The sequence below is a fragment of the Sus scrofa genome, chromosome 8, assembly GCF_000003025.6.
Source record: "Sus scrofa isolate TJ Tabasco breed Duroc chromosome 8, Sscrofa11.1, whole genome shotgun sequence".
NCBI lineage: Eukaryota > Metazoa > Chordata > Mammalia > Artiodactyla > Suidae > Sus > Sus scrofa.
In genome coordinates, this window is record NC_010450.4 from 71,810,229 (window position 1) to 71,833,898 (window position 23,670).

The window sequence follows — 23,670 nt, forward strand, 5'->3', positions numbered from 1 at the left end:
GAATGATTTCTTAAGCAAATTCCCAAAAAAGAAAACACAAGGAGAAAGAAAAAAAACCAAAATCAATGGATATCATTACATTAAAATTGAAGTTTTCTGTTTAACTAAGAACACTAAAGCCAGTTAGCAGAGAGATGAGAAATGTGAGAAATATTTACAATGTTATAAACAGACTAGGGATTAAAATCTGGAATAAATGATGAACTCCTGAAATTCAAAAAGAAAACCTATGAAGTCCAATAGAAAAATTGGCAAAAGACATGAACGATTTTGATTCTAGACAAGGTGGACCTGGAACATGCCACTCCATCTGACCTGTAGAAGATAGCTGTAAAACGTGAAGAGAATGCATGGGCAACTTCCTGAGGACTCTGAAAAATAAACAGGTGGTAGAAGGAAGAAAGTACGACTTTGAAGTACTACAGACCTGGTGGTAAGTTTACCATTATTTTTCCCTCAGGTAGCACCCCTAGCTTGGTTTCAACACAGCCCCAAGCTGATAACTCCAAGTAAAGCCTATTAGTTCTGCTGTAAAGAGATACATTATAATATCTAGAGAAATGCTTCTCCCTTTCAACACTGGCTATGAATCTGAGCCAGATTAATTCTTTGTTGCAGTGATACTGTTCTGTACACTGTAAGATGTTTATCAGCATCCTGGTCTCTACCCACTAGATATACAACACCTCACCTTACCCCAACCCAGCTGTAAGAACCAAACAAGTCTCCAGACATTGCCAAATGTGCCCTAGGGGACAACACCACCACCACCCGCAATGAGAACTACTGCCCCAGAGCAGCTACTAAAAAACTGATGAATGTTGAAATGACAATAAACTAAAAACAGAATACCAAAAAATGTCCAAATAACCCAGAAGAAAGCAGAAAAGAGGAAAGAGAAAAAAAAAAAGGAAAAACAGAGGGAAGAGTTAACAAGACGGTAGGCCTAAATCCAAATTGTATCTGTCTACAAAAAAAATTTCAAATATGATAATGGTAGGTTAAGAGTAAAACAATGTGGAATTCCCGTTGTGGCTCAGTGGTTAACGAATCTGACTAGGAACCATGGGGTTGCGGGTTCAATCCCTGCCCTTGCTCAGTGGGTTAACGATCTGGTGTTGCCGTGAGCTGTGGTGTAGGTCACAGACGAGGCTCGGATCCCACGTTGCTGTGGCTCTGGCGTAGGCTGGTGGCTACAGCTCCAATTCGACCCCTAGCCTGGGAACCTCCATATGCCGTGGGAGCGGCCCAAAGAAATAGCAAAAAGACAAAAAAAAAAAGAAAGCGAGGGTGGCTTTGTGTTAGTATCAGAGAAAGCAGACTTCAGAGCAAAGACAACTGCCAGGTATAAAGAGGAACATTATAGAATACTAAAAGGTATCTGGGCCAAGAAAATGTAACGACTCTAGATACAAATGTACCTAATAGCAAACCTTCAAAATACATTGTGAAAAAAACCTGATAGAACCAAAAGGAGAAAAAGACCAATTCATAACTGTAGCTGGAGACTTCAACTCTCCTCCTGCAGTAGAACTAGTATACAGAAAAATCAACAATATAGAAGAACTGGACAATTTACCAAATGGATCTCACTGATACTAAGAGAAAAAGCCAAGAACAGCAGAATCTGCATTCTTTTCATAGGCATGTGGGTTAAAAACCTTTACAAAGTTAATAGAAAACATACAAAGTTCTCTGACCATAACAGAGTTAGGTAAGATACCAACAAAAGAGGGATTATCTCCAAGCACGTGAAAATAAAACACTTCTAAATAATTCATTAGGAGTTCCCGTTGTGGCACAGGGGAAGTGAATCCAACTAGGAACCATGAGGTTGTGGGTTCAATCCCTGGCCTTGCTCAGTGCATTAAGGATCCGGCATTGCCGTGAGCTGTGGTGTAGGCTGCAGAACTGACTTGGATCTGGCATTGCTATGGCTGTGGTGTAGGCTGGCTCCGATTTGATCCCTAGCCTGGGAACCGCCATGTGCCGTGGGTGTGGCCCTAAAATGACAAAAGACAAATAAAATAAAATAAAATAAAATAATAGATAATTCACTAGTCAAAAAATCCAACAAACAGAACCCTCAAGGGAAATTAGAAAAAAAATTTTAATACATCAAAGACGAAAATACAACATTATCAAAATTTGTGGGATTCAAGTAAAGCCGTGCTTAGAAGGAAATTAACAGCATTAAATGCCTTTTTTAGAAAAGAAAGGTCTCAATAACCTAAGCTGCTAACTCGAGAAACTATACATAGAAAAATAAACCCCTAAACCCAAAGTAAGCAGAATAAAGGAAATGGTTAAGCAAAAATTTATGAAACTATAAACAGAAAACGGGGGGGGGGGGACAAAAAAACCAAAAATTTGTTCTTTGAAAAGATCGATACAATTGACAAACCTCCAGCAACACTGACAAAAATAAAGAGAAATAATAGCTCCTTTGGTCTTACTATGAAGGACTTGGTCACACCCTATTTATATTACTGTGGACAACTCATTTTAAAAGTGATGCATTTTTCAACGTATGCATCAAAAATTCAACGTATCCACAAAAAAAAAAAAAAAAGAGGAGTTCCCGTCGTGGCGCAGTGGTTAACGAATCCAACTAGGAACCAGGAGGTTGCGGGTTTGGTCCCTGCCCTTGCTCAGTGGGTTAACGATCCGGCGTTGCCGTGAGCTGTGGTGTAGGTTGCAGACGTGGCTCGGATCCCGCGTTGCTGTGGCTCTGGCGTAGGCCGGTGGCTACAGCTCCGATTCAACCCCTAGCCTGGTAACCTCCATATGCCGCGGGAGCAGCCCAAGAAATAGCAACAACAACAACAACAACAAAAGACAAAAAGACAAAAAGACAAAAAAAAAAAAAAAAAAAATTTCAACGTATCCAACCTAAGATAATAAGGGCCTAGATATCATGTCACATTCAAAAACTATCTGGAATTTTTAGCCAGAGAAATTATTACTTAAATATCTATAGGGCTGTCACAGGAACACAGTGGTTACCTACAAAGCATGCCAGAGAAAATGGATATAAATTACAGCAAGGTAGATTCTGGGGCAATGTAAGAAGAATCTGTATTGGTTAGAGCCAGCTGACAATGAAAGGAATTGCTTCATAGAACACTAAGCTTTTTGTTACTCAGAGTCTGAGTCTGAAAATCTAATTAGGATTTCCATAAAAGAGAATGTGGGGGTAAACTTTTGGAACCTTTACAATTTGATTATTAAAGTCTACCTTATAAAATATTAAGGAAATTCAAACATTCAATAACTTAAATTTGCTTCATTAACCTGCAATAATAGTCTATGACACCATTATCATAATTGTAGCCTTCATTTTCACAAGTCCCCATAAATAAAATGTCTAATAATATGCATTCTCTGGCTGGAAATGAAAAATAATATCTAATTTGTTAGGCCAACAATTCTAAACTCATTGTTAAAATATATCAAATAAGATTTACATGATTTTGAAGGCTCTGAATAAAGAAGTCATGTAAAACTGTAATTGTTAATTTGCGATACACATTATATTGCTTCCCCTAAGGCAAAAAAAATAATAACATATGGTAAAAAGAAATGTCTGCAACCTCTATCCTCCCAGGCCCAGAGAACGAAGCTCAATTCTTACATCTAATCTGGTTTGATGCTGCTTAGTCATCTGATCTTGGACCTTCAGTCTTCGAAGAAGTTCCTTAAAACCCACCATTGGTACAGGAATTAACCTGAAGAAATGCAGGTGGTCAATTTTCAGACTTAAGCCTATTATTACAAAATACAAGGTAATATTTTCATAATAACATTCATGTAATGTCACATTAAATTCCTGTGGTTCAAAGGCAGACCCATGACAATGAAATTAACAATGTTACACCACAGATATTTAATTCAATTTCCTTATTTTATGAATAAAGAAATACGGTTTGGTCAAAAACTGCATTATTAAATGCAAAAATATAATTAGAGGACTGGTACTCAGCGACTTCGTTTTCACCATACTATGCTGCATTATCACAATCAACATTCTTTAAAAAGCAATGAAAATGAAAATAAACTCACCTCAAATATAAGATACATAGTTAACAGCCTGCTTCCCTAGCAATAAATATTAGTTCTTATATGAAAACAAGCTGAAGATACACTTACTTTTCAGAATCAGGGTTGTCCACCTTGGCTTGTTCCCAGATAATAGGATCGACACCTACACAAAGAAGAAATATTTTTTCTAAAAGGAACTACTTCTTATTCTTACAGTATCTGTATGGGAAAGGCTTTCCTAAAGTTAAGATATAAAATCTAGAAGCTGGAATGAAAACTGATTGTCAAATATGAGCACTATATCATAAAACTCCAGACCATAGTGAGTTAGAAAAGACCTTGTTTTTCTTACAGTCAGAGACAATAGTATAGGTTATAAATATCCTACATTTAAGCAAGTCATATGACTTGTTGATATAGGGCAACCTAAATTTGGTTGTGTCCGGGATTGAGCATTGCTTGCTCATTTCATGTATTGCTTTTCTGCTATGAAAGATGGTCCTCTGTATACTGCAGAGTAAAGCTGTTTCTTGCAGATAAGAAAAAAAAGGGACCACAACAAAAAAAGCTTGTTTTATAGGATAAACTTAGAAAAGAAAGCTTGAAAGCAAATATTTATAACCTATAGGATAATAGATTGACCTCCAAAATATAGGACAAATTCCTCTAAATCAGAAATACAAAAAATTTAATAGAAAACAGGCACAAAAATTATAAACATGTGGCTAATAAACAGACAAAAATACGGTCTTCAGTAGTAATCAGGGAAATGCAAATGAAAATAAGTACTGATTTTTTGCCATCAGAATGGCAAAATTAAAAAGTCTGATAATCCCCATTGTTGGCAAAAATAGATCAAAAAGAGAAAACATTAGAAAATATTTAAATGAGAAAAATAACACGTTCATGTTATGAATGTAAATGGTAGAACTTCCTCTGGAGAGCAATTTGGCAGGAGTACACAGCAATATATAAAGTACAGTCATCCCTCTGGTACCTGCAGAGGATCAGGGTCAGGACGCACCCCACTCCCAAGCCTGCTCAAGTCCCTTACAAAAAACAGCATAGTGTTTGCATATAACCTACACCATCCTCCCATACACTTTAAATCATCTGTAGGTTACTCACAACAATACAATGGAAATACTATGTAAATAGTTGCTGGGGCACAGCAATTCATTTTGCTTTTTGGAACTTCCTAGAACTTGTTTTCCCTATCTTGGGGCTGGGTTAGTTGAATGTACCAATGTGTAATCTTGACTCTAAATTTTTACACTCAGAGAAATACATGTCGTGTGTTCTAAGATATATTTACAAGGACGTTAACTGCTGCTTAGTTTATAATTAGTGAAAATGACTTCCATGTAATTTTTTTCCATGTAACTGACATGGAAAGTATTATGAAATACCCTAAGTAAAAAGGCAGTTTGCAGTGAATGCATAGTGCAGAGTCCCTTTTTTTAAGGATTTCCATAACATATGCTTATATTAAAATTGCAGATAAAGGACTGATAAAGTACCACAAATTATTAATAGCAGTTCTGTAGAAGAGAGGTGAAGAAGATCTGTCACACAGTCAATCCACTTATGCCATTTAGAATCTTTTAAGCTGAGAACACATTCAGGTTTTATCTGAACACTCAGTTAAAAAGAGATAAGCCAGACAAAAATAAAATACTACGATTGAATTACCTTTGGGTAGATGGACTATGGACTATTTTTCTTTATTTTCATCATTTCCAAAAATTTCTAAAACATATTAGCTAGATGATGGAAAAAACTAAATGAATGAATAAAAACATTCAAAACCTTGTCCCAAACAAGCAGACATGTGAATAAGCTGCCATTAATTACCAAGCAACATAGAGGAAGCATGTATTTTCTAATATCTTTCATTTCCTCAACTCAACTCCATGACTCTGGAAACATACCAGCAGGAGGATTCTGTAAAAGCTGTTTGATCTGTGCAGGAGAAAGTTCTGTTCTAGTCATAGAAAGGGTTACACCAAGCTGCTGCAGTTGTGTTTTTATAATGGTTTGTTCAAAATGGGCATAGAGTGTTGTAGCTGGAACTCTTCTTGAGGTACCATTTGGAGAACGCTCAACAACATAAATGACAACTTCTGTCCTAGGGGAAAAATAACCAAGTCATAATATATGGAGCACATAACTCACAGCCACAAATATAAATGTAGCATATGACTTTGGATGGGTACTAGCTGAATTCAGAAAGAAAGTTAAAAAGAGGTAGACAAATAGGATATTATCTGTAAAAGGAATGCTTAGCTGCAAAGTCCTATACAAATTTACTATTTTTTCCAGAACTGAGAAGTACTTTGGAGGTTCTGTTGAAGCTTATGGGTTGCTTCATTGCCCCTAAGACCAAAAAGTAAAATTTGATTTCAGTTATTATATCTCACTAATAAATAATCCTACTAACCCAAAATATTCTAAAGCAAAAGTCTTGCTGCTAAGTATGACAACTATACACAGGACAAGAGAAACTAATCATATTTATCCATAAATGAACACGAAGAGTAATCAGTCAAAACATTCCAATAGTGTCTTTGTGGCCTATGATTTGCACACAGTCATGATTAATGCTTCTTCCTGTTTCTGAATGAAAAATCTAAGAAATTATTAGCATCTAGTAAGTTAAGAAACCCAAGATTAAGAAAAGAGTTTTTAAACAAATGTTTCTATAAATATGGAAGAATCACTAGCTGAGAAATAACACTCTGCTTTGAGATTTAATTTGTGCTTTAAACAACAAGCCTCTTTGAATCAAGGCACCCAGAAATATATAGTATATTTAGTGTATACTTACTGATCATCTGGTAATGTTTTAATTCCCTCTACATTTACAGTAAGGGTCTGGTTTCCTCCCAAAACTTTATGTAATGATTCTACCAACTGCTGTTGCTGGCTTCGAATATCCGTTTCCTTTTTGTTGAAAACTAAAACCACTAGGCCATCTTCGTCTTTATTATTGGGCATACAACTGTAACCTACTGCCTGTGGAATAACAAAATAATTGACCTTAAATCACATGTTCAGCATTAATAGCTTAATATCTGCTACAACAGGAAAAACAACTTAATGTCTGATAATGAAGGAAACATGTAATGGTTCTTTCTACCACTCTGTACCCTAAGAGGTCACACATAATAGAAAAACTTTTCTATCCAAGAATAACATAAACTTAAGAGAGTGAAATTAAAACTTCCTCTTTCTTGGAGTTCCTGTTGTGGCACAGTGGAAACGACTCTGACTAGTAACTATGAGGTTGCACGTTTGATCCCTGGCCTCGCCCCATGGGTTAAGGATCTGGCATTGCCCTGAGCTGCAGTATAGGTCACAGACACGGCTCAGATCCCATGTTGCTGTGGCTGTGGTGTAGGCCAGCAGCTGTAGCTCCTATTTGACCCCTGGCCTGGGAGCTTCCATATGATGCGGTTGCAGCCCTAAAAAGCAAAAAATAAAAATAAAAATAAAAAATTAAATAAAATAAAAACTAAAACTTCCTCTTCCACAGAGTAACTGAATAGCTTTCTCTGAAAAACTTTTTTTTTGACCATGCCTGCAGCATGTGGAAGTTCCTGAGCCAGAGGTTGAACCTATGCCACAGCAATGACCCAAGCTCTTGAAGTGACAACGCCAGGTCCTTAAGGTACTGCACCACAATGGAACTCCTACAGAACTCTGGAATCCATCATTATTAGGTGTTTCTGCACACTGCCAAAACAACTCTGAATGCATAAAAATGACTGCAAAAGTCATGGACCAAAATGTATTTCACTATACTTTTGACTCATGGAATCTTAAGTTTTTATAAAGATACATAAAGAAACAATTTACTAAATAAATACTTTTAAAATAACAGTGTCAACTTATACATGCCATAAAGTATGTCTACATTATTTTCTGGTTTCATTTAATACAAAACTTGTGAAATAAGTTAGTTTTCATATAATATTAAATATGACAAACTATGCCTTCCTAAAGAATTACTATTACATTTTTAGACAGAAGCCTTTCTCTTTTGTCACCACTTATAATGCATTTTTAAAAGAATTTAAATTTACTCTAGATTAGTTCTTTATATATTTTATCCTATGTGTGTTAATATGCCAATTAAAAAATTGTTATATTCAACCTATGTCTACTGTATACCTCATAGTCACTAGTATTAAAATTTCATTTATTCACACTCAAAAGATATACTTTCATTTTGTTAGAGTGATGAGATAAAGAGATACTCTAACAAGATATGCTGGTCACTTTCTGCTATTTAACCACATTCAAGGATCTGATCCTTAGTTTTGCAACTCCAAACACAAACTTAGGTACACACTGATCAGGTTTAAGGGACTGGAACAGGCAACAAAACTAAAAGATGTTGACGTATAAACTGGATTGCAATATGTTACTTTTTTATGAAAAATACATTATCAAGTTGACCTAAATAGTCTCACTGGCTGATGAACAGAACCTCTGAGAAATCAGATTCACAGAGCAAATTGTTTGGCAGGCACATGGAATCAGAAAATGGAGTATATTGTAACGGCTTTGGCATCCAGCTAATGGCAATGATAGGATTATACATGCCAAGCAGAAAGTTTCCTCTATCTGCTGGTTACAGTGTACTTTCCTGGACAGTATTAGATGAAAACTACTAAATTCTAGCTTTGGGTCTCCCTTTTTATATGTAACAAGGAGATCATTTCCCCTCTGTTAACATTTTTTTCCCTGTTATAAATTACATTCCTAGCACACCTTCCTTCAGTCATATTCATCTCAATCACATATGTAAGAAATCACTCATATTTTATAATTTCTGTACTTTTAAAACAAGTATTATTATGCCATAACATTTCAAAGAGTCCTAAAAAACCAAGCAATAGTTTGTTTTTCTTTTTAGGGCCACACGTGCGGCATATGGAAGTTTCCAGGCTAGGGGCTGAATCAGAGCTGCAGGTGCCGGCCTACACCACCACCACAGAAACGTGGGATCCGAGCCACCTCTGCAACCTACATCACGGATTGCAGCAACACTGGATCCTTAACCCACTGAGCAAGGCCAGGGATCTAACCCACATCCTCATGGATACTAGCCGGGTGCTTAACCTGCTGAGCCACAACACAAAGTCTTCCAAGCAACTGTTCTTCTTGGTATTATTTTAATCCAAACATCATATTCTCTCATACGCTCTTCAGATTAAGATCAAAAACAGGAGTTCCCGTCATGGCGCAGTGGTTAGCGAATCCAACTAGGAACCATGAGGTTGTGGGTTCAATCCCTGGCCTCGCTCAGTGGGTTAAGGATCCAGCACTGCTGTGAGCTGTGGTGTACGTTGCAGACATGGCTCGGATCACGAGTTTCTGTGGCTGTGGTGTAGGCCAGCGGCTGCAGCTCTGATTTGACCCCTAGCCTGGGAACCTCCATATGCTGTGGGTGCGGACCTAGAAAAGACAAAAAAAAAAAAAAAAAAGATCAAAAACAGTATAATACCTTAAATCGGCAAAAAGGATTTTCTTGCGTGAATTCCACTGGTGGAATGTTATTGTTGAAATATCCTTTTCCTGTTCCCCAAAAGGCCTGTAGTTGATTCCATTTCGCCAAAATAGCATCTCTCTCATCTCCCAGTAGTGTTGGAGCAGAAAGAGCACTTGCAGTATTTATCAGTTGATTGGACTGGGTAGGAGCTTGTGTAGGCTGACTGAAGAGACCACCTAATGCTAAAAATGTACCCCAAAATTAGTTTCTGAAAAAAAAAGGATCAATCAATTCAGATTCTAGATATGGTAGGCAGAATAACCCCATTCACCCACTCGGAAGGTCCACATCTTAACCCTCACAACCTATAAACATGTTACCTTAGACAGCAAAAGGAATTTTGCAGATGTGATTAAACTGATATCATCTAACATGAGCGTTCTTAAAAGGGAAGAGGGGGGACAAAGTCAAAGTGAGATCCAAAGATGCTATGCTGCTGAATTCGAAGATGGAAGAAGGAGCTATGAGCCAAGAAATGCACCGATTCTACAAGATGGACAAAGCAGGGAAATGGATTCTTCCCTAGAACCTTAAGAAGTAACAATCCTGTCAACACCTTAATTTTACTTCATTTTTTTAAAACTTTTATTAGAGTACAGTTGATTTAACACATTATGTTAAGTTTCAGGTGTACAGCAATGTGAATCAGTTATACACATATACACACACACCATTCTTTTTCAGATTCTTTTCCCTAGGTTATTATAGAATACTGAGTAAATTCCCCTGTCCTATACAGTAGGTCCTTTGTTATCTGTTTAACATATAATAGTGTGCATATATTAATTCCAATCTCCTAATTTATCACCCCCCCACCCCATGTTTCCTCTTTGGTAAGTTTGATTTCAAAACATTTTCATGTTTCTGTTTTCTAAATAAGTTTTGTATCATCTTTAACTTAGATCCCACATGTAAGTGGTTATGATATGATACTTGTCTTTTTCTGGTTGATTTAACTTCACTTAGTATGATAACCTCTAGGTCCATCCATTCAACAACTTAATTTTAGCTCAGTGAAACTTAAATTTCTGGATTTCTCATCTCCAGAACTATAAAATAATATATTTTAAGTTACTAGATTTGTGACACTTTGTTAAGGCAATAATAGGAAACTAATATGCTAATGTTTATAATATTAAACTTACTTTTCTAATATTATCTTAATAAAATTAATTCCACTACCAGAATATAAATTAGAGCCATAATATTCGATCCATACCAAAGAAAAGGTAAAGCTTGTGAAGTTGCAGAAGACAGTCTAAGAGAACTCTGGGACAAGGTTAACACACCAACATCCATATTACAGGAGTGCCAGAAGGAGAAAAGAAAGGGCCAGAGAAGATGTCTGAAGACATAATAGCTGAATACTTCCCTAACAAGGGAAATACTCCCTCAAATCAGGGAAGCAAGAGTACCATATAAAATAAACCCAAAGAGGAAAACCCTAAGACACATATTAATCAAACTGACCAAAATTAAAGAAAAAATATTGAAAGCAGCTAGGGAAAAGAATCAAATAACATACAAGGGAACCGTGATAATGTCATTGGCAGATTTTTCAGCAGAAACTTGGCAGGCCAGAAGGGAGTGGCAGGATATACTTCAAGTGATGAAAGGAAAAAACCTCCAAGATTACTCTACCCAGCAAGGCTCTCACTGAGATTTGAAGAAGAAATCAAAAGCTTTACAGACAAGCAAAAGTGAAGAGAAGTCAACACCACTAAACCAGCTTTACAACAAATACTAGAGGAACTTCTCTAAGTGGAAAAGAAAAGGCAACAACTAGGAAAAAAAAATTACAAATGGACAAAGCTCACCAGTAAAGGCACACATACAGTAAAGGGAGGAAATCATCTACACACAAATATGCCACCAAAATCAGAAACTGTGAAAAGAGGAAGATACAAATGCAGGACTCTGGAGATGCACTTGCAATTAAGAGACCAACAACTTAAAATAATCTTGATTACCTATAGACTCCCATATCAAAACTTCAGGGTAACTGGAAACCAAAAATCTACAACAGATATACACACAAATAAAAAAAGCAATCCAACTACAACAAAAAGCAATCCAACCACAAGAGAAGAGAACAAGAAGGGAAGAAAAAAGACCAACAAAAAGAAAGCCAAAACATTTAATGCAACGGCAATAAGAACATGTATATCGGAGTTCCCGTTGTGGCTCAGTGGTTAATGAATCGACTAGGAATCATGAGGTCACGGGTTCGATCTCTGGCCTTGCTCAGTGGGTTAACGATCCAGCATTGCTGTGAGCTGTGGTGTAGGTTGCAGACGTGGCTCGGATCCTGCGTTGCTGTGGCTCTGGCGTAGGCTGGTGGCTACAGCTGCAAATGGACCCCTAGCCTGGGAACCTCCATATGCCGCAGGAGCAGCCCAAGAAATGGCAAAAAGACAAAAAAAAAAAAAAAAAAAGAGAGACCATAAAAAATTGAAAGTGAGAGGATAGAAGAAAATATTCCATGCAAACGGGAATCAAAAGAAAGCTGGAGTAACAATACTCGTATCAGACAAAAATTGCAGGATACAAAATTAATACACAGAAATTGACTGCAGTTCTATATGCTAACAACAAAAGAGCAGAAAGAGAAATTAGGGAAACAATCCCATTTACCAACACATCAAAAAGAATAAAATATCTAGGAATAAACCTACCTAAAGAGACAAAAGACCTGTCCTCTGAAAACTATAAGACTCCGATGAAAGAAATCAAAGATGACACAAACAGATGAAAAGACATACCATGATCTTGGATTGGAAGAATCAATATTGTCAAAAATGACTTAACTACCCAAGGCAATCTACAGATTCAATGCAATCCCTATCAAATTACTGATAGTATTTTTCATAGAACTAGAACAAAATATTTTAAAATTTGTTTGGAGGCACAAAAGACCCAGAATAGCCAGAGCCATCCTAAGAAAGAAAAATGGAGCTGGAGGAATCAGGCTCCCTGATTTCAGACTACACTACAAAGCTATAGTCATCAAAATCACATGGTACTGGCACAAAAAACAGAAATATTTATCAGCAAACCAGACAGAAAGCCCAAAATTAAACCCACTCACCTACAGTCAACTGATCTATGACGAAGGAGGCAAGAATATACAATGGAGAAAAGACAGCCCCCTCAACAAGCAGTGTCAGGAAAACTGCACAGCTACATGTGAAAGAATGAAATTAGAACACTTCCTAATACCATACACAAAAACAAACTCAAAATGGATTAAAGACCTCATTATAACATCAATACTATACAACCCTTAGAGGAAAACATAGGCTGAATACTCTCTGACATAAAAAACAAACCACAGCAATCAATTACCTTCTTAGATCCACCTCCTAGAGTAATGACAATAAAAACAAAAATAAAGAAATGGGACCTAAGCAAAATTAAAAGTTTTTGCACAGCAAAGGAAACAAAAAGACAACACAAAGAATGGGAGAAAATATTTGCAAACGAAGTGCCTGATAAGGGATCAATCTCCAAAATTTATAAACACCTCTTGCAGCTCAATACCAAAAACCCAAACAACCCCATCAAAAAAATGGGGACTTCCCGTCGTGGCTCAGTGGTTAACGAATCCGACTAGGAACCCTGAGGTTGTGGGTTCGGTCCCTGCCCTTGCTCAGTGGGTTAAGGCTCCAGCGTCACTGTGAGCTGTGGTGTAGGTTGCAGATGCAGCTGGGATCCCACATTGCTGTGGCATAGGCTGGAGGCTACAGCTCCGATTCGACCCCTAGCCTGGGAACCTCCGTATGCCACAGGAGCGGCCCAAGAAATGGCAAAAAGACCAAAAAAAAAAAAAATTGGGCAGACGATCTAAACAGACAATTCTCCAATGAAGACATACAGATGGCAAAAAAAAAAAAAAAAGATATTCAGCATCACTATTTATTAGAGAAACGCAAATCAAAACCAAATGTGAGGTACCACCTTACACCAGGCAGAATGGCCACCATTAAAAAATCTACAAACAATAAGTGCTGGAGAGGGTGGTGAGAAAAGGGAACCCTATTACACTGTTGGTGAGAATGTAATTTGGTGTACCCACTATGGAAAAGAGTATAGAGATTCCTCATCCTCGAAACACTAAAACAGTATGGAGATTCCTCATTCCTCAAAAAACTAAAAGCAGAATTACCATTTGATCCGGCAATCCCACTCCTGGGCATCTATCCAGAGAAAACCATGACTTGAAAAGATACATGCATCCCGATATTCATTGCAGCACTATGTACAACAGCCCAGACATGGAAGCAACCTAAATGTCTGTCAACAGAGGAGTGGGTAAAGATGTGGTACCTATACACGATGGAATATTACTCAGCTATAAAAAGGAATGAAATAATGCCATTTGCAGCAACATGGATGGACCTAGAAGTTATCATGCTAAGTGAAGTTAGTGAGACAGTGAGACACCAACATCATATGCTATCTCTTACATGCAGAATCTAAAAAAAGGATACAATGAACTTCTTTGCAGAACAGATACTGACTCACAGACTTTGAAAAACTTATGGTTTCCAAAGGAGACAGGATGGGGGGATGGGGGAATGGGCTGGGGGTTTGGGATGGAAATGCTATAAAACTGGGTTGTGATGATTGTCATATAAACTATAATTGTAATAAAATTCACTGAGTTAAAAAAAATGCCACTATAAAAAATTTCCTTTCTTATTACAAAGAAATACATAGCAAAAAACAAAAAACAAGAAAAAACAAACAAAAAAACAAACGGACAAATTCTAACCTAAAGCTTTAGCTGGTTGTGTAACTTTGGACAATCACTTATCCTCTCTGTGTTACAATTTCTCCAATAGAAAGAAGAGCTAAGTTATTATATCATATCTTTCCAAAGTGCAAGATAAGAAAGTAACTCTGGCAAATGAAATCACAGCTATCAAGCAACAGCTGTGTCACTAAATGGGCTAAATCATATATAAAAACTTCTCTTAGTTATCTGATTATATATTCTTTTAAAAGTCTGTTTGGTGCTATATGCCTTTAATGCCTCATATCATCTGCTCATCTCACTTTTTAACAAAGGGGAGAAGAGATCTAAGGCTCAGAGCTCAAAACAAAGATACGTAGCCAAAAGTTATTAACACTATTATTATATTTTCTATGGACTTAATTTCAATTACCCTTTCTTTATAGCAAGTGATACTGGTTTTCCACTTAACAGCAGTAGTTTGAATTTTTCTTTAAAAGTAAACATATTTAATGTTTAAAAAAGTAAACTGATTTAAAGAAAATTCTTTAACAATACAAATGTTAAGTAAATAAAAGAAAAATCATGAATACCAAAATGACCCGAGTTTTAGGACCACTATATCAGATGATATTTAAGTTTTCTTTCAGCTCTAAAGGCTACAAGTACCACGAGGTCACTGGGGCTTCTTCAGAGCTAGAGAGGGGCTGCCATTACCCTCCACACATGAATATTATTAACTCCCAAAGGGGTATATATGAAAACAGTAAAGAATTAGACTAGAAGTCAGAAGACTTGAATCCTGGTTACTATAAGCTCACTTTGTAGCCTTGGTCAAGAAATTCCTAGGCTTCATCTTCCTCAATTTTTAAATGAGATAAACTATTATCTATACTAATTTACATTCATCTTCCCCCTTTACACTTCACTCTGGATTCCAACCACACTAGCCTAACTCAGAGCTCACTAGCTGGAAGGCATTTGAGAAACTCAACTAACAAAATCCAATAGACTCTTTTAAAGCATTAGCATATTAGACTTCACATACCTTTGTACCTTTTTAGGGCCCCCCTTCAGCCCCCAAAGAAAATCTTCAACTTTTACTGAATATGTATCTTCGGTGAAAAACTCTTTTCCCTGAAATTTCCTGACCATACAGTCTCTCCTGGTTTTATACCATACATACATACATACATAATACATACTTTCATGCATTCATTCACTGAGCATTCATTCAACAAACATTTACTGAGTACTAAGTGTCCAACACAGAGGTAAACACTAAGGATATTATGGTAAACAAGACTGGTTCTTTAAACAAACTGAGCACATCAAACAAATATTAATAGCTATGATAAGAGCCTCAGAGAAGTAGAGTCTGTGAGAGTCCTAAATGAAGGAGCTAATCAAGCCTGGGGCAGAAGGGTCTAGAGAAGGCTGTCCCATGATGTGAGAAAAAGAATATATATATGTATGTGTGACTGGGTCACTTTGCTGTACAACAGAAAATTGACAGAACACTATAAACCAGCTATGATGGAAAAAATAAAAATCATTAAAAAAAAAAAAAAGAAAAGAAAAGGCTGTCCCATTAGAACTTCAGTTAAAGTCTAAAACAGAAGTAAGCCAGGTCAAGGAGTAGCAGCAAAGAAACACAGCATGTGCAAAATCTCTGTGGCAAAGAGGAAGGGAAGATGAGCTGGCAAAAGCAACAAGGATAAGGAGCTCCTGCTGTGGTGAAACAGGATTGGCGGCCTCTTGGGAGTGTTGGGGTGCAGGTTCCATCCACAGCCCAGCAAAGTGAGTTAAAGATCCAGCGTTGCCACGGCTGTGGCTTGGATCAAGGCTGTGGCTGGGATCTTATCCCTGGCCCCAGAATTCCATACATCACAGGGTAGCCAAAAAAAGAAAAGGCAACAAGGATACTAAACAACAGACTAGGGAAAAAAAAAAGATCAGGCTACTATTGAAGTTAAGGGTTCACAGTGGCCAAAAATATGACAATTTGAGGATCAAAAAGAATAAAATGTAACCAATTCAAACACATTCAACTTATTAAAGCTCATGCATTCAAAATGGTATTTTTTTTTTTTTTTTTTTTGCCAAGCCCAAAGCATGAGGAAGTTCCCGGGCCAGGGACTGAACCCACGTCATAGCTGTAACCAAAGTCACAGTGGTGACAATGCAGGATCCTTAACCCACTGGGCTACAACAGGAACTCCCAAAATGATAGTTTTTAAAAGTAAATATTAAAAATTTAGAAAATCTCAACTCCTTAGACACCATTAGAAATAACCAGGCCACCAACAACTTCTTACAAAAATTGTCAAATAAAAAGAAAGAATTTATCATGCCTTTCCTATACAAACTATATTTCAGAGTGACCAAGCAATCTTGAGGGAATGAAGAAAAACTCCATTTACAGAAGAATTTCAGTGTGGAAGAGACAGCAGAATTAGGAAATAACCATTTTGCACTCCTAATAAAATAACTGAGTTAAAGATCTGGTGGATGTCTCTGTGGTGGCATGGGTTCAACCCATGGCCGGGTGCAGTGGGCTAAGGATTCAGTGTTGCCACAGCAGCAGTGTGGGTCACAGCCTACGGCTCAGATATGATCCCTGGCTTGGAAACTTCCATGTGCCACAGGTGTGGCCAAAAAAACCTGATTAAGGCAATGACCATCAATGAATGAAACCATTAAGTTAGAGACTGGTGGGGAACTTTACAAGACAGACTGGCTCTTACCACCTGAACCCAGTGATCAACCTTAGCATCTCTAAAACAAAGTCTCTTAATACGACGCTATATGAAGCACACAGCACCACCTGCAAAGTATTCATGCTAAAAAGTCAAACTAGGGGATGAAGTTAAACGAATCTACAAAGAAAACAAACCCAGAATGGGAGGTATTTCACAGGACAACTGGCCCAGTATCTACAACAATTCATGAGCAGGGAGGGGAAAAAAAGAAAGAAACAGAATAGGAAACTGTCTACACTAAAAAGAAACTTCAGTGACATAACAAGTGAATGTGTGGATCTTGTTTGGATCATCATTCAAACAAAACAACTGAAGAAAACTTTACTGAGATATATTGGGAAATTTGATTAAGGCCTGGGTATTAGATGATATCAAGGAATTACCTACCTGTGAGTTGGAATGACTCCATGTTTTAAAGAGAGAAGCACGTAAAGCAGTAAGAATAGGGTAAAATGACATGTTGGAGATTTGTTTTAAAGTACTTAGCAATTCAAAAAAAAAAAAAAGGAAGAAAAGGAGATCAATAAAACAAATGTGACTTTTGTTGAATCTATTTGGTAAAATATGGGGTTTTCTATTCTCTTTGTGTGTTAGAATTTTTCACAACTAAAGAACAGAAAATGTTGATTAGATTTGAGATGATTAATGACCTTCATATTGGATTGGGTAAAGAAAGCAGAAACCAGATTAGTGTGAGCAAAGAGGAAACAGAAGATAGCAGAAGATCCCATTCGTCTGCACCTATTTCAAAGAGTTTAAGAAGGGGAGAAGACGTGATAGCAATGATAACTAAAGTAAGATGTAAAATTAAAGCAGATTTATTTTGTTGTTACTATTTTAAGAAAAAAGAAACTTCAGACTGTTTAAATGTGGATGAGAAGAATCTGTGGGTAGAGAAGCTGAAGACTTTTTTAGTGGGGGGCTGGGGGTGGCCTGGGGTGGGAGTTTGCTGGGAAGAATAATCAACAGTACAAGGGTTCCCAGAAGGTAGGAGGAACAAGATCCAGAGCACAGGCGAGAAGAGAAGTGGGAGTTCATGCTGCAGCTCAGGGATTCGCAAGAAACCGACACAGTGTGAGATCCGAGTTCGAGCTGATCCTTCGACAAATTAAAAAATAAAAAAGAGGGCTAAAAGAGTAACTCACAGAGATTTAAAACAAATAGCACTAAACATTACTGTTTATACACTAGAGTGACAAAACAATAAAGAAAGGAAGTAATCAACATAAATGCAAAACTCTAATTCCTTTGACCGGGAAGTGACAAGGAAGGGAATGGGGGGGGGTGACCAAGGTGGCTGGCCAGGGTCTACCTCCTGACATGGGCAGTGGTACAAGGTGTTCACCTTATAATTCACGAACCTGTACTTTTGTATGGTTTTCTATACTCATGTTATTTTTAGCAACTAGGACAAAATAATTGTAATGGAATGATTCTAAACATAAAGGCCTTAGAATCATAATCATGCCAGCCTGCCTTCTCCCCAGCTGCTATCATCATATATAAACACAAGATGTGGAATCCTATGGAATATAATAGTTAACAATTCCTCAAAAAAAAAAAAAAAAAAATCCACTAAAGTGTTTTGAGCAGTGCACTTTATATTGTCATTGTTTTATGTTTGAAAACAAAAACCTCTTATACTTACTAGTTTGTTGTTGTTGCTGCTGCTGCTGTGTATTAAATCCTCCAAATCCAAGTCCAGTTCCCAAACCAGTACCTAAACCAGTACTAGTTCCAGTTGTTGTGCCAAAACCAGTACCAAATCCAAAACCTTTGTTCTGAGTACTACCAAAGAGTCCTTTGAACGAAAAATTGAAATTAAGTTAAAAAAAAAAAAATCTGACCTCTAGTTCATTTGCTTCTACAAATAATAGAAGATGTCCTCTTACCAGTAGTGCCAGTGTTAGCTGGAGCTGAAAAGCTGAATGCAGAGCCTGCTGTTGTAGATGTTGTCCCAAATCCTCCAAACCCACCTAATTACAAAGGACAAATAAAATAGGAAGAATCTTTTGTATATACGTGAGGTAATTTCTTTTTCAAATTACATAAGTAAGTGTGCCATATGAAAACAAAATATATTGGTTTAATTTTTCCTTTCTCTACTTTTAACTTCAATTTTTTTTAAATGATACTACTAATCGAGAAGTCAAAATGTTACAAGAAATGAGAGACTAAGTATTTAAAGTAGAAATACCACAATGCAATATATGTCTTTCAGCTAAAGGGATGATTAAGTTACAGCTGAGAAAACACGTGTTAAGCCTATTGCCATATTGTTGACCAAACTCTAAAGTGACTATGTATGTATTTCTAGAGTAGGGGGTTGCAGATTCAAATGCCTACAAGATATAGGCTGATGACATTAATGAGTGAAGCAGACTAGGTGTTTACTGAGTGGTGGAACTGATCAATGTAAACAGTTTTTAAAAATGGCAGCAGTGCCCATATTCCAGCAGACTGCTGCTGCAAGAATGGTAGTTTAGTAGTGTTATACATTCCCATTTTCCTCCAAGAGAAATAGAAGATCTAGATTTTCCACGTGAAATTTACACAATTTTAAACCCTAATTCAATTGGTTTTTTGCAACGAATTCAAATATTTTTAGAAAGGTGTGACATCGTATCAGCAGGCTGTGATGCCAGTTTGCAACCTTATTTGGTGCAAATTCATTTATATTCTACTTTAGCTTATATTTCTCCTTAGTCTCCATCAAGACTAAGCAACTTTTAAAATGAAACATACCAATATGCTGATTTTTATACAAGAATGTGTTTCTTGAAGGAAGAGATAAGGGGAGAAAAACACAAGGAGGAGGCAGATGCGGGAAGGAGAAGAGAGCTATCACAAGGCTCTGCACCACAGTTGAGTAACGGTGGCCAATACACCAGTTTCATTTTTACATAATCTAGGGACAAAATTAATTTTAACCATATCTAACAACATGAATGGAATAAAATGCTAATCAATCTAAAATTGTGGGGGTTTTCCCCCTTACTATCAGCCATCACCTGACTACCAATGTGGTGCCAGTGGTAAACTTTAAAGACAAATGTTTGAACCATTAGTGCTCCCTGAGTTATGCCACAGACTTCTGGGATTCTAACCTTTAATCTCATGTATTTCTGGCATAAGAGACAGATTTGTCAATATTGTAACACAAAATATAAGAAGGAAAATGAAGACTCAACCCATTGGTGGTAATCACATAATTCTGTCTTAGAAAATTATTCAAGAATAGACTACATGTTGCATGCAGGCACAACCAAATATTCTACTACTTGTAGGTTCTACTGCAATACTACAAATTGTAAACAATTTGATAAGTACCACCTAACATACTGAACATTGTTCCTAATCTTTTTCATTACTTATAAATTTCATAGAAAAACTAAGATATATTCTGAATTGGCTATGCAATAAAAACATTAGTAACTATCCTAACATACTCCTAATACGAAAAATGTTTATTAGTAATAATGGATCTGCAAGGATAAAAAAAAGTAAACAAGAATGTCTATCAGTCCTATTGCTGAAGACTAAGTTAATGTACATAAAAGTCGTTAAAACACAGTTATATTATCGCAACTCAGAACTGAACAGTAATAACTCCAAATGAACATGAAATCAAGCAAATACCAAAGGTTTATTTATTGTTGAATCAAGAGCTGGGTAGGTTTGTTTGGAAACATAAATTTCAAAACAATGTTTCTCTTTTACCCAGTGCCAATTTTAAGCAAAGAGGGGAAAGTAAACATACCAAACAACAGTGATGTGTGATCATTTTAAATATACCTTAATGATAATGGATTATTTCATCTTTGGAATTTTCAAGTATCCTTCAAAACTTTTTCAAATTGAATGCAAATTGCAAAAAAAAAAAAAAGTGATTGCACAAAATGCCAAATTTCTCAAATAAGTCTCATGGAAAAGACATGTTTACCAAATGCATATAATTGGCATGGGCATACACAGTGGAATGTAAGAGAATATGGACAATAAATTCATATACGAGCAGCTGAGGAACAAGACTTTTTCTATAGGGTCACTGTAGGCGAGGTACACATACCTGTTTTAAATTTATGTATATAAATAAATATACACACACAGAGAATAGTTTGTATTTTGCACAATTTGCAATGAGCTTCAAACAATCCATATAGTTACCAAAATCTTCATAATTAGCTTTTTGAGTGCAAAGATGTCTAGCCTACCTTTTAGAACTCAATGTTATCTGACAAATTAAGATACTCTCTGATCACTTCTCAAAAAATCCACTTAAGACTTGGAGGTTCTTTCAATAATTACATTATCTTATAGAAATGTATCCTCATCTGCTTAGTTGACCAAAAAAATAATTATTGTTACACAGGTTAAAAAACAAGACAGGTTGCTGCTGTTCGTATAAGACTTGTTTCTCTCAGGAAACACAAAGACAATCAAATGAAATTCCAATGAAAGGTGCAGGAAAAGTGGAGAAAAAAACGACCGCAGAAGTCCAAGAATTTCAGGAAAATGGGTCTGACTGTTGATCTTATACTTTAAAAGAGATATCTAATAATTTGGAAGATGTATTCTATTCCCAATAATAACGTACTCCAAATTCTTATCACTTGGAAGGTACAGTCTGTTCAATTAAATGCAAATTTAACAGACGAAGATAATAACTTGAAAGGTTTCTCAAAATCAAATCTTTTTAAGAGTCAAAACTTGATACAAATGTTTTTAAATCGACATTAGGAAACTAATTTCCTTTCCTTATTAGACAAGTCACTGTTCTTTCCCAAACTCTAGCAACTACAAAATATTCTTGGACTCCAGCTCCCAACATTCGTTACACAGACGGCCCGCATATCTACCTGCACTTGCCAGACTGTTACCAAAATTGAAAGGAGTCGCCGAAGTAGTAGAAACACCGAAATTCCCAATATTAAAGTTCACTGCAGGATTAGCAGTTAATCCGAAACCCCCAAAATTAAACCCACTGGCGGTGGAGTTGGCAGTCTCAAGCCCACCAAATCCTGATAGGCGTGTAGGCAAAGAAAATTTTAAAAGGGGAGAGGGGAAAGAAGGAAGAAGAAAAAGAAAAGAAAGCAAGATAAGGATTAGAAGAGTCAGCAGGAGGTTTCACAGAGTGAACAAAGACAAACCCTGACTTGGCTCCAAACGAATTAAGAAAGCGGAGGAGGCGGGGCAGGAGAAGGAGCAGGTACGTGCAGTCCCGCAGCAAGAGCCAGAGGGGCCAGGGCCGAGGGAGCCGCAGAGCAGCCCGGAGGTTCTCCAGCGCTACCCTCGCCGCCCAGCAGCGGGAAGCACCCGAGCGCGCCCGCCGGTCCCGGAGCCCGGGAAGGGGAGGGGATGAGAGGGCGGGCCCGGCAAAGGGAGCGAGGAGCCGCCTCCAGCCTCTTGGAATCCGTCTCCCCGGTGGCGGGAAGCGAGCGCTAGAAGGGGTGGGCCATGCGGGGACCCACCCGATGCACGCGAGCTCCCAGCTGGGCCTCTATCCCCCGCGTGGCCTCCTCAGGAGCCGTCTCGGCCCGCTCGGCCGCCGCCTGCCTTTTCCAAAGCCCCTAAAATCTGCGCGCGGGCAGGAGACCCCAGGTTCCCCCAAGCTCAAGAGTCTCGGACCCAAGGCCTCCCCTTTTCCCCGGGAGAAGGTCTGGGGGGAATGACTCACCCGCGGGGGCTGCGGTGGCTGCAGCGGTACCTGAGCTGCCCGAGGGAGCCGCAAAGTTGAAAGCCATGTCGCGGGAGCAGGGGACCAAGGTGCTGCTGCGGGCCTGCTCCCGCGACACTTGGTGCGCTTGGCTTTTCGATCCGGCAGGGAAACCGCGCCAGGAGTACGGAGTTCCGCCCCTTTCTGACCCAGCCTAAGAGGCCGGAACGTTCGAAAAGCGTAGGGGGCGGAGGATGGAGAGGGAACGCCCCTGGCTGGCTAGCTTCCGGGACCTGGCGGCTCCACGCGGCGTGGGGCGTCACAACCAGCGTGACACGCTGGAAAGCTCACCCCGGCGTGCGGCCCGAGGACTCTTGGAGAAGATGCGCAAAAGGCTGACTACAAGTGTGCAATGAAGGCAGGGTAGCAGAGAAAGCTAAATCCTCGTTCTTCCCAGTGGAGAGTCAGTGGTTATCAAAACTGAAAACTCACGAAACAGCTTGTTTGTCACTTAGAGCCGTGGGGTAGTAGTGGGAAAAAAAAAAAAAAAACAGGCTAAAAGTGCCTCTGAGAATGATATCCAAGTAGCTTTGGGTGTTTCTGTTTCGTTTTGTTTTAGAATTCTTAGTAGAAACTTTGTAGAATTATTTGATTCTTCTATTTATATGCTTGTATAACTTTAATAAAAATAAAAACAAACCATTGTGTCTATCAAAATCATAGTTGTCCTTGGATCTAGCAATGCTGTTTCTAGGAATTGATCTTGTAAATGATTTGGCAAAATTAGTGGCCTGCAAGGTTACCTGTTCCAGCATTTTTTATAACAAATGATTCGAAACAAACCTCAGTTTGCTTAAATAGTTGCATTCATACAAAGGAATACTATTCAGCTATGCAGTGGGAACACTCAAGCTCTTCA

General features: G+C 37.8%; 1 protein-coding gene across 2 annotated transcripts in view; it reads right to left on the reverse strand.

Annotated features, from left to right (window-relative positions):
* Positions 1-22,952, reverse strand: part of NUP54 (nucleoporin 54) — a 41,028-nt gene extending 18,076 nt beyond the window's left edge. Inside the window, exons 1-9 of one of the 2 annotated variants that reach the window (XM_021101458.1) lie at positions 22,773-22,943; positions 21,955-22,116; positions 18,988-19,071; positions 18,744-18,896; positions 9,554-9,780; positions 6,869-7,056; positions 5,973-6,169; positions 4,150-4,204; positions 3,635-3,728 (exon numbers count right to left, since the gene is read on the reverse strand). In XM_021101458.1, coding sequence (XP_020957117.1) covers positions 3,635-3,728; positions 4,150-4,204; positions 5,973-6,169; positions 6,869-7,056; positions 9,554-9,780; positions 18,744-18,896; positions 18,988-19,071; positions 21,955-22,116; positions 22,773-22,839 — 1,227 coding nt within the window. In that variant the 5' untranslated portion in view covers positions 22,840-22,943. Of the gene's footprint in view, positions 1-3,634; positions 3,729-4,149; positions 4,205-5,972; positions 6,170-6,868; positions 7,057-9,553; positions 9,781-18,743; positions 18,897-18,987; positions 19,072-21,954; positions 22,117-22,772 lie in introns of both variants that reach the window. The other variant, XM_003129118.6, reaches the window with a different exon arrangement.